We start from the raw sequence: 12,660 nt of genomic DNA, 5'->3' as shown, positions 1-12,660 counted from the left end.
GGCTATAATACTGTGTGCAGAGGCCACTATGGGGGATAATACTGTGTGCAGGGCTTACTAAGGGACATAATAGAGTGCGGAGGAGGGGGTCGGTCGAGGTCTTCGGTGTCAGTTGGGGAGGGGCCCATTTCAAAAGTTCGCCACGGGGCCCCGCCATTCCTAGTTACGCCACTGAGCCTTAATACATGTTATTCAAAACTTTCAATGGAAATGAATGGGCACAGTACTTGTTCTATGTGGATTGTGCCATGTGGCCTGAGTAGTAACAGCTTTTCTGCAATGTGTATCTCACATCACCCCAACAGTACTGGTCTATCAGAGTAAGAGCCACTTTGTGGTGTCCATATGATATAATATTAAACCATTGTATTTTCTATAAAAATGGCAGAACCAAAAATGTATTACATTTACATACATTAGATTTTGTCTTGATGATACTGAGGATTGTCTATAATGTAATGTCCCCACCTACCTCAATTCTCCAAATTAAAAGCCCCGGGGTTTTTGTGACAGACTTAAATGCACCGCTGAGTGCCATGATTCTTCTGTTGTTGTCGATCCCTGGAAAACATAATAGTACATAATAGTACAACTGTAGTAAAACTAATACCAATAATACTAAGGCTGTATTCACATGCAGCAAGTTTCTCCTATTCATTCCAAACTCTCCTATTCATCTGAATGTGAATTTCAGCAAATCCCATACATGTGCTAAGAGGAATATACTCAATATAGTAGTGTTTAAGATGATTGTAATGAGATTTTTTTTAGACCTTTCTAATTCAGGTTTTATTTGTGCTTGACAATAGTGTGAATATTGCCTGATACACTGTAATATGCTTTGCCAACCCTTAAAGGGAATTTTTCACAGAGATGCAGATTTGTAGAACACTAAACATAGAAAATCCGCAGAACAAATATACCAGTACATCCTAATCCCCTTACCCCACTAAGGCCAGGGGACCACTTTGCGAAAATGTAGCATTTGGCCACGTTGATACTGCAGGAAAACTGAATTTTACAGTACCTGCAAAGTGGTTGGGATTCTAGGTAATCGCTTCCAAACATTGAAGAAAAAACTGCAGCAAAAAAAGCTGCGTTTTCAAAAACAGGCGCATTTTTGTAAATCACAGCATATCAATTATACTTGTGCAAATACTGGCGTATTCTATATAGGTGTAATAGAGGCAGAAAGTCCGCTTGCAAAGTAGATGGGATCCTAGCAAATCCCATCCACACATTGCAGAAAAATACACACAGCGGAAATGCTGGCCATTTCCCTATAGGCATAATTGAAAGTTCATAGACTTTCTGTGAAAAGCGCTGCAGGAAGAACCATGATACGTTTCCCACAGCGGCTTTTTCATAGGGTTTTATCCTCAATAAGAGAAGTAAAACCGCAGAGATAAACAGCAAAAATGCAATGAAAAATGCTGTGGAAAAAAACCTGATGCGTTCCCTCGCAGGGTTTTAGCCATCTTCCTTACTTTTTTTTTTTTTTTTTTTAAAAAAAAAGGTAAAGGGGAAATTTATTAAGCAAAACTTGCCAGAATTCTAACACGCTGTATGTCACATTTAGCAATTGTCTTAGACACTATTTAGCCATTTTTCCAATTTGTGCAAAAAGAGCATGGTGTAACAAGAAAAGTGCAAGGACTAGCAGACAAAAATGCCCCAAGAACTTTTAGGCTAAGGCCCCACATGACGTCCTGCAGCAAAAAAGTGCTGCGAGAAAAACTGCTGCAGCAATGCATTGTGGTTCTTCCTGCAGCACTTTGGACAGAAAATTCGCACTGGTTTCCTCTGATTCAATTATATGTATAGGGAAAGAATCACATCCACTTTATTGTGACTGTATTTACACCATGTGGGGGCCGAGCCTTCAGCTAACTAATAGTAATAATTAATACGGTAATTGTTATTAAAAGACATGCAAACTGATACAATGAATCTGACAAAAAAAAAACAACTATTCACTGACTGAACCAAACAAAAAAACAGTGGTCTGATAGCAGATATAGGGTGGGTTCACATATGTCTGACAACCTGGTGTTGGTCTTTTGTGTAGTTTGAGCCTATGGGGCACTGGATAGAGCACCAGATTGTCACTATTTGTGTTCAGGCATAAGGCAACTGGTCAGGCATAACTGGCATATGTTAGCCCAGTCCAAGATTTTTAGGGCACAGATTCTCCCAATACTCCACTAACAAACCACAGCCATAACAATAACAATAAGTTGCTATTCAGGCCACTATATTAGAAGACATGTTAACATAAAAACTTGCCCAGTATTTCTTGTAGAATATAAAGGGGGAATTTGACTAATTCATCGGGAAATGATCAGACATGGTCATAGATTAGGTTATACTATATTTCTGTCTATGAATTTGATGCTGGTGTGTAGAAGGAATATGTTAACACACATTGAATTTCTTTAATTTCCGTAGATGAATGGGAAGACTAAGGGCTAGTTCACAAAGGGATTCTGCATGTGCACATTCCGTCATGGCTGCCGTGAAAGGATGCCGGTGGAGTGCCACGGCATCCCGTCGCAGGTTTCCGCTATGGATTAGACCCAAATGAATGGAGGGTGCTGTCGCAAGGCGGATGCCGCGGCTGAATCGGGAGTAAGCAAATGCTGTAATTGCCTACCCCTTCCAATAAGCAAAAAAAAAAAAAAACGGCATTGAAATTACTTACAAAAACATATGGATAAAAGGAATGTGTCACCTCAAAATAACTTATTTTTAAATTAAGTTTTATATTAAGCGAGGTTCACACTTGCGTCGGGCTTTTTGCCGTTAGAGTCTGGCAGGAGACTTGAATTACGGAAAGCTCCTCCTCTGAAACAGCGGTTACCACAGACCCCATAGACTATAATGGGATCCGCTGAGTGGTTGTTGAGCTTCTGACGTTTATACTGAAACCATGCAGGACTTTTCTTCACGCTAATAATCTGCCGGAATAAATCTGCTAGTTTAAAATATATTTTTTTAAAAATAATTTTTGGTGAGATTTATTTTTTAATTTCTATGTTATTATCTATTTTTAGAATAAATCCTAAATACCCAACAATCCTGACTCTAGCCACTAAACCAAATAATTTGCTGTCTTTAGTCGATTTCTTTGCAGCAGTCACCTCACTTATCAGCGCACTGATCACAGCTACCATATATATATAGAAAAAGACACCAATTCCACCAGTCACAATAGTTGATTTCACATCTTATCTACTTCCCTTTCTGAACAACGGCCTCTGTACAAGTCACTAAACATGCCTAGAAAACTCTCCCCCAGAAGTGAATAGGGTCTGGTACAGACCATGATGTCTATGATGACCCATGGTCCATCTCCAAGAAACAGGAAGTCACTGATTATTTTACGCTTAGTGGCAAGAGTCGGAACTGCAAGATTTTTAGGATGTATTTTAATTATAAATAATAATGTAGAAAATTATAAAGATCACCAAAATTATTTAATATATGTTTAACAATAGGTTATTTTCTGTTGACACATTCCCTATAAAAATACACACTATGAATACATTCACCCCATATAAACCTGTAGGTTTCTTTTACTATTTTACCTATTGCTAATACAAGGAGAAAATGTAAAAAGGACCTAAAATGTTTTGATGTATTTCCTCTATTAATTGAATGGTTGTATTTCCATATTATATATTTATTTTTTTCTGCTTATGGGGGCAGCTGTTTCGCCTGAACATCGACTCTGTGCTGTGAATAGCAAGAGATCTCATTAAGAAATGACTAATTTATTAAGACTGACGTGTAGTACTGCAGACTGCGCCAGAGTAAGATGTGCCAGGGTTATTAAGATGCATACGGCTCTTCATCATTTTGGTACATCTTGGGTGGCCTCTGTACCAGAAGCTAAAATTTATGCCAGCTGGGAACTGAGGGTAGATTTTAGTTCTAATATGCACTAAATTAGAATAAGTGTGTTGGGCCATGCGGGTTCTGACCCCACCCTGTGCACTCCATGCCCTGCTCCACCTATTTTAATGAAAATTGTTGTGAGCAGCACATAAACATTGAGGTGAAATTTATGGTGCAAAAAAAAAATGTATGTAACAAAAATTGCACTTTTTCTATGCCAAAAATGGTGGAAATACAATGATATAATGAATTATGGGAGTTTAGTGGGTATGTTCTTCTATAGAGGGAGTAAGTGAGTTGTGTCCATTTATTATACGTTTTGCGATTATCTATTGGACATCCTCCGAGGTAGCCATTTTGACACATTGCTATACATCATGTCCAATGACGTTTGGTTCCATTGCATAGAGTTTGTTAATTTTTAGAACAACAGATAATGGCACACAGAAAACTCATTACTGAACCAACAACCAGTTCATGATCCCAAAACCTGCTATTGTAATCCTACTTGTAATGGTAATGAAATGATTTCTGAAAAGTGATTTGTACAAAACAGGAAGGAAATGTCATCCTATTGTGAGGCCCAGTGTGCAAAATGTACTATATACCTAAATATAGGTTTCCTCTGCAGACTTTCTGCTACACTTATATCTATATGGAAACCACGTCGGTTTAATACTTATTCATATACTGTGACAATGGCGGTATTATATACCACTTGTGCGCTGTCAACTTTGCTGCTATCTGCCGCGGCTGCAGAGATATATTTGCTGCTAGTTTCAGCACCAATATCCCTCCACTGTCATTAGAGTGGGCCTTATAGCCTAGCGTCATCGCTGGGCTGTGAGGAATGCCCCCTTAACAGGACAAGGCTATGAAAGAGTACTGCAGGGGGCGGGGGGCATGACGCTAGGCTGTAAGGAATGCCCTTCTGACAGTGGAAGGATATCGGTGCCAAAATTAAGGTAACCAATATCTCTGCCACCTGGGCACATCCTGGAAATGCACTTGAATTCAACACAGCTTTCTAGCAGTATGTAATACCGCCCATGCCAGAGGACATGAAACCTCCTCTTTTAAACGCTCCAAATCCAAAAGATAGATATAGGTAATAAAGACATTAGAGCCAATAAAGTTTTCCATCAAGGGTCAAGATGCTGGCGGACGAATATTTTTTTTATCATATTATAGATATGTATTCTTCTGTTTAAACAAAATGGTTGGCCAAATTAAGAGTTAATGACCGAGGCTTCCATTTGGCCAATGACTATATTTCTGCAGAGCAATATTCATTCTAGACTCTGCTGCGGGAACAACAATAATACAATCTGCTACTCACCCCTCCTATATGAGCTATTAACCTCAAGTCATTTGACAGATGCATTTCCTCTCCTTGTCAGTAAGATTGTCTTGCAGTGATAATTTCGTATAATGTAGGTTACAATCTCGCCGCTGGCCTCTTACTGTGACTTAAATAAGATTTTATAATTTCTTTAAGAATGATCTATGGCCCGAAGCTTTGTACAGTAAGCATTTATCCAATTTCTTATTGCACTTAAGGAAATTAACATAATAGGAAGGACTATTCCTATTGTGTAATGTGATGGTATATGCTATCATTTTGTGATGGGCAATGATCCATCCTCTGCTATCCACACTAATCCTGAGATTTCAGGGGTCAATCGCTGATCAGCACTGCATTCCCTTCATATGCTGAGTCTCCTGTATAGTGGATAGTGGGGAAAAGGTTGTAAAGGGGCTAAGGTACTGAATCACTCCCTTTATTCTCAGAATCTGTGGGGTCCCGGAGGTCATACTACCACTGATCCCAAAGTGATGACACATTCCAGCAATATGCTATTACGTGAAACAGGAATTAGAAAAGAAAGCTGTTGTTTGCCACAATAGATATTGTTTATATTTGTTGGTAAACCTTAAATAAAATTTACAATTAAAAAAATAAATAAATTCCATCACCTCCATCAAATCCAGTTCTTCCTTTAGTAAGTTCTGCTCTGCTGCAGTTAGTTTGGGTGCCTGATATGCTAATTAGATGAAATGTGAGATGGGCAGTCTACGGCAGGATCAGACAAGGGACCCTAATTCAGAGCTCTCTGACAATCAGAGACAGCCAGTGTTAGGGAGCCTGCACATTGAGTTTACGCTTGCTCATTCTGAACGTAAAACTCGTTCAGAGTGAGCGGCGTAAAAAGCAGATCTCATTGACTTGAATGTGTGCAGGCATACGTGCGCTCCCCATTGAAATCAATGGGAGGCTTTTTTTTTTTTTACCTATTGCTTTCAATGTGATATGTGCGTATCACATTGAAAGCAATAGGTAAAAAAGCCTTCCATTAATTTCAATGGGGAGTAGCGTATGCCGGGACCCATTCAAGTCAATGGGATCTGTTTTTTACGCTGCTCACTCTGAACGAGTTTTACGCTCAGAATGAGCGAGCGTAAACGCCGTATGCAGGCTCCCTTAGAGCTCAGAATCATGCCCATCCAACTGCAGTGGACTGAGAGTAGAGAGCCTAACTAGCATATCAGGCACCAAAACTAACTGCACTGATTGCTCAGGCTCAGGTGGAGCAGCATCTATTAATTGATATGAAGGGCTGCACTTGGTCCAAGTGGTGAAAGATCCTCTTTAAAGGGATTTTATCATTAGAATCCATTTTTTAACTAAGCCCACGTCGGAATAGCTGTAAGAAAGGCTATTCTACCCCTACCTTTAGATGTCTTCTCCATGTCACCATTAGATATCCCAATTTTCATTGTTATGCTAATGGGTCTCCAGACAGCACAAGGGGCGTTCCTCCATGCTCAAACAGCACTGGGGGGCATCCCCTGTGCTGCCTGAAGACTCTCCAGCGCCGCCTCTATCGTCTTCACTACCTCCGCCTCTTCTCCTGCGTCCCTGTCACGTCTTCATGCAAAAGCGCCAATTGCGCATGTCTATCAGCACTTTTGCATGAAGACATAATGGTGATTCGGGAGAAGAGGCGGAGGCGGAGAAGAAGATGGAGGCGGTGCTGAAGAGTTTTCAAGCAGCACAGGGGACACCCCCTGTGCTTTCTGGAGACTCATTAGCATAATGACGAAGAGCGGGATATCTCCCGAATGGCGGCGTGGAGAAGAATTCTAAAGGTAGGAGAAGAATAGCCTTTCTTAAGGCTATTCTGACGTGGGCTTAGTTAAGAACACGATTCTAATGATAGATCCCTTTAATGTACTGCTGTGCTCTGCGACTTGTGGCTCTCCAGATAAACAGAGGGAATATGAGAAAGAGAAGCAAATGACCTCATAATGGTACTAATAGAAATTACATCTCGCCATGCTATAAGCAGCACTTATGTAACTCAATAAATGCAAATTTTATAAAAGTATGGGTGTCAGAATATAGCGATACCAAACAAATTTTTTCAAAATGTTATATTTTTTTAAAGTAGCCTTAAAAGTAGATAACTTTACTATTGCTGTCATGGTACTGACCTGCAGCATTAAAGGTAACTAGTTACTTTTAACACTCAGTGAAAGACGAAAAAAACTAGATCAAAAAACAATGTAAGAATTATATTCTTTTCCATTTGTTTTGGGGTTTCATATTCACAAAAAAGGCAATATCTGGGCAGTGAAGGTGACGACCCTAACTTAACTTTTCCGGCGGGATCGAGGTCAGAGGTTATCTCAAGATCGTCTCAACCCTATTCAAGCATATATCATTAATGGGGTTGAGGGATCGGGATCAGGTAAGATCGGATCCCGATCGATGATCAAGCAAAATTCACGATTGCGATCGGGATCGGCTGGAAAATGATCGGAAATCGGATTTTAAAATTGATCCTGAAATCTCAAGATCGGCTCAACCCTAGCAAACAATCTATGTCAATGTTAACCAAAGCTTTGATCGTACAGTATCCATTTATGGGGTTCACTACCAATTTTGATTGTCTTCCTGCTCAATTCAGGTGTCACCTGCTTCATCTTCAACAGGGATCACTGTTGCTGGTCCTTATGGTCCATTCACACAGAGTTTTTTGGCAAGGATTTTGGTGCTGAAAATCCACGTGGAAAAAAAATACCTCCCATTGACTTCAACGGGTTGCTTTCTCTGGTAGCAGAAAAAGGAACCCATTGAAGTTCATGGGAGGTTTTTTTTTCAGCGCTGAAATTCCACATCATTGAAGAAACGGCTCTCGGAAAAAAGACCTCAGTGGCTCCCATTGATTTCAATGGGGGCCGTCTTTTTGGTCGGGGTTTTGAGGCGGATATGACCCTGATCAAAAAACTCTGTGTGAACTTAACCTAAGGTCACTGTTGTGCTGCTGGTAGTTATGAGATACTGTTGATGGCAAAATGAGGGCACTACCTATCTATATTATGGGAGAACTGTTGCTTGCTCACTCATGGCCCCATTGATATGTTGTTGAGAGGTCTATTATTGTATTTCAAAATATTGTATGTACTAAGACGTAGAGCCATATAGTGAAGGAATGAATATACTGTATGTAATAAAATAAGTCTATTTACATAATAGCATCTAAATCTCTTTCAATGGTTAATATGAAGACCACGAGTCCCACCGCCCACTACATACCAATAAATACTGGAATCTAAACTTCTAGCAGCTCATTGTAGTACATTGTTACCAGAAACATCAGCCCACAAGCCATGGAAAGCTTTTATCCACTCCCTCATATTTCTCTGCCTAAGTGCAAATGAAAACAAGAGTTGTTGTTGTCTGCCAGGCGGCTGGAAATCTGCGATCTGAGGGCATTAACCATTTATATAACGTCTAGCCTGCAAATATTATACTAAACACAATAGTATATGGTTATTATTAACGCCAGTCTTCCTAGCCACTGAGCCAGGATCATAAATCACCCTTCGTGAGTCATACGCCTGCAGGAAAATGGATGGAAATGACCTGGCGTACCTTTCCCACATAATTTATGCCAGATTTATTTTTCAGGAAAGTGGTGAGGATGGCACAGAAATGAAAAAAGTTGCAATTTTTTATGCAAAAATACTGGCGTACAAGGCATAATAAAGCTTGAGCCAATGTTACTATGCTACTATATGGCAAATGGGGCGAGTCCGTCAAGACCAGCATATTATACACCAGGCTTGATGGTCATGATCGGTCTTGATGGTACGTTATTCACCAGATTCATGACAGAGCACCAGCCTTATCATAAATCAGGTGCATTCTCCGCCAGGCCGTGTGCCTCATCCAAAATATATGTCAACTCACATCTGGCCTAGCATTTGGTTGTAATTTACCCACAAAAGTGCCATAAATGGTAGTGAATTAGGTTGAGACAATGGGCTCAATCCAGCTTGACAGCCTTTTTTTAAAATTTTATCTATAGTTTTTGAAAAGTATTTAATCATGCAATTTTCACTCTGGCAACTATGCCTAATAAGTGATGGACAATTGCCAATTCTGTAGAGTCTTCTTTGCTGCAGTCACCTGCATTTACCTTACTGACAAGACAAACAGGATATCACCTCTGTAGATAATACCACTGACCTATCATTGTGTGCACTGCTGATATTAGATGACATTCAGCTTCTCCATTCCACCTCCCTGCACAGAGCATGTCTACACATCTCTCCCATAAACCTCAGTGAGTCAGCTCCAGTCTGTTGCTTCCTATGGCCATCAGACAGCTGTAAAACACATCCCTAAAGCCAATAAAATGTGTAGTATTTATTTAGCTTTGTCTTTATTTTTTACTGACTTTCTTATTTCACACTCTGTGCCCCGCGTAAGGTCATAAAAGATTACATTAGTTTTTTTTCTAGCTGATTTTCCTTGTAACTGGGGCTGAGATATTAGCCCAATTTACATGGGAATGAAGAGCTTATCTAAATCTGCTGAGATACGGCAACTACTTGTAGAGTCGTAAATTGGAAGATCCTGGGCCTCAATGCAAAATCAGCAAAGGGACCCACCTGTGTTATGTCATTTAGAATAGGCGTATATTTTATGTGGCAGAGGGGGGATTGGGCCTATTAGGGTGCAGGGTCTGGTAGTGACTGCTATTGCTGCACCCCCTATAGCTACACCCCTGGCTACTTGGCACCCAGTGGTCATGTGATCTCTGGACTGCAAAGAGGAAGCATCATGGCAGCTTTCTTATTTTTCTGTTCCTGGGTGAAGAGAAAGTACATTGGACCCATCATTCTAATAATTGGTAGGTGTTCTATAAAGAGGAAACCTCTAATGTCCATTTATACTGTATAAGTGTATGGCTTCAAATGGACATTTATGACATCTCCTACCAATGCAGGGTCTGTGCTCAACTTTAGAGGCAAATGTGACAGTGGTTAGCACACAGTGAGGTCCTGGGTTAGAATCCGACCAAGGGCAACATCTGAATTGGAGTTGTTATTGTTACATTGTTTTCCTACAGGTACTCTGGTTTCCTACCACATGCCAAAAATATAATGATAGGTAAATTCTGTAGAACTTCTGACCCTTGTGTGCACCTGTATTGCAGACTCTAACTTCCCTACTCCTCAATGTTCCCTGCAATTTGGGTCCCGTGGTGAGAAAAGAACATTACAAATGTTTGTCGTTGTCATTATCAAGAGTTTGCATGTCAATCATGGAAGGTCTCTCTCATTTGAGTGTCTGGGATCAGCTATTTTTTTGCACATTTTGCAGTATTGCTGAAGAGAAAGCCCATATAGTAAAACATCCATTGAAACTAGTGAATGCTGTTTGGTCGCACTGTAGGTAGAACTTAAATGGTCGCTTACTTTTCAGACAACTTAGTCTAATTTAATAGAGCATGTGATACGCAAGCAAAATGTGTCTGGTGTCTGTCTGAAAATCCTTCAGATCCTGCCACTAAGTGTCTCCCTTCTTGGTAATTTGCAGTTCACTCCCTTTTACAAGGGAAGTCCAGTCCATAGATTCCATTATAAAGCAAGACGAGTCAGAATGAGTGGAGGGAGAAGGTTTTTCTTTCCTCACAGCACATCTGCAAACTGCTTTCTCTAAACTGATTTTTCATACCAATGACCTCTCCACTGGATTGATCATCACTATATGATCTGTCAGAATCTGACACCTTGTACCCACACAGATCAGCTGTTATAGCAGGCTCTGGGTGCGAGAAGCTGCTGGTGGCTGGGGATGGGGTGTTGCATGCAGCACCATTCCTACTCATGTAATAGGTGCAGTGCAGCAGCCCCATCCACTTTATAGTGGTGGTTCCAGGGAATGGCAGCACCACTCCTATGATTTGAATACCAACCCAACCCCACAGATAGATAGGTTAGGGTCACCTGAATCAAGCGGTGTTTCCCCTTTGTGAATCACTGCTTCCATTGCCGAAATATAGCTGTTTTTGGCAATATGCAAATGAGCTCTTGGGAGCAATGGCAACGCCCTCAATCCTCCAAAGAGCTCGTTTACATATCGGCCAAAAAACAAAAACAAAACTTGGTACCTCAGCAATGGTAGCCCTGATTCACAATGGGAAAACGCCATTTAATTCAGGTGACCCTAATCTATTTATCTGTAGGGTTATATTAATAAGACTTACCCCAGGACTTTGTGTAATAGGCCACATAAATTTGCTGGGAATGTGTGTAAAAAATTGAGGTCTACCCCTGCACATGTGATATAGTTGGCAACTATGATAGAGACAAAGCCACTACATTAGCCCATATTTTTGCATATGTCAATCATCTGTTTGTAACTAATATAATGGGGGGGGGGGAATCATACATTCTTGTGAATTAGGCCTGAGGAAGAGCCAAGAAGCAATTAAAAATTGGAGAAAAAAATAATATTAAAAATATTAAGTCAAACGTCTGCAGATCTTGCACATGGGCAGTAGGGCAGAATTCAAAAAATGCCTAATTATCTTTCCCAGATAAGACCGTACAATATTACTAGAACACCACATCTTGTTATATTTAACACTGAGGCCAAGACATCAAAGAAAGACTTAGATTCCCAAATCACATCTCTGCTCCAGCACAGGACATCTGATCTCACTATAGCTGCCAGTGACAATTAGGACTACATTCACACATAGACAAGTCACTACGGGGGCCTCAGATGACTCTGCTTTTCTTCATGTAATTGCTGTCAGCTTACTAGGATTTGGTCCAAGCATGTGAAACTTTGTCACTAGTCATGCAAAAGAATCATGAAAAATGAATTGACTTCTATAATGGCAGAAGGATACCGCCTGACTATCGCCCTTATTATGGAGGTAACAGAATCACAAACTACTATTTCCTTATATTAATAATTTTTCAGTGTTAGGAGTATTTAGAAGACCTATGCAATGCTACGATAATGTACAAGTTAGCCATCAGTATACTATATTATATTATATTACAATCAGTTATCAGGCAATACAATAGTGAGATGAGTACTTACTAGAGCCAAATACAAGTCAGCCTTCCCTCTTAGGATGCAGTCCAGTCTGGTGTCTTGTGTACAGTCCTAACAATGCCAGCAGAGGCAGGGAGCTACACTGCCCATTATATGTCACACCCAAAGCCACGTGGAAAGCCCTGCATTTACAGGGAGATTACACAGAGAGCTATGTGGTGTACCTCGCTGGTTTCTGCGCCTGGCATATGAAATTATATACTGAGGCTGCATAAGGAGAGGCTGTACAGTTATTAGCATGGACCCAGCCCTTTACGGCAGCCGCTATACTCAGATATATTTATAGCCAGCAGTCTTTAGTATAAGAGTTCTAGATATATTTCACTCTTGTGCTGCTT

General features: G+C 40.4%; 1 protein-coding gene across 1 annotated transcript in view; it reads right to left on the bottom strand.

Annotated features, from left to right (window-relative positions):
• The window catches only part of AVIL (advillin), a 41,738-nt gene extending 29,341 nt beyond the window's left edge, over positions 1–12,397 (bottom strand). The window contains exons 1-2 of the mRNA XM_075265622.1: positions 12,308–12,397; positions 473–561 (exon numbers count right to left, since the gene is read on the bottom strand). Coding sequence (XP_075121723.1) covers positions 473–538 — 66 coding nt within the window. The 5' untranslated portion in view covers positions 539–561; positions 12,308–12,397. The remainder of the gene's footprint in view (positions 1–472; positions 562–12,307) is intronic.
• Positions 12,398–12,660: the final 263 nt, after the last annotated feature.

Source organism: Leptodactylus fuscus, chromosome 2 (genome assembly GCF_031893055.1).
Source record: "Leptodactylus fuscus isolate aLepFus1 chromosome 2, aLepFus1.hap2, whole genome shotgun sequence".
In the NCBI taxonomy this organism is placed as follows: Eukaryota; Metazoa; Chordata; class Amphibia; order Anura; family Leptodactylidae; genus Leptodactylus; species Leptodactylus fuscus.
Note: the sequence above shows the minus strand (reverse complement) of the source record. Positions and strands in the feature narration are given on the sequence as shown.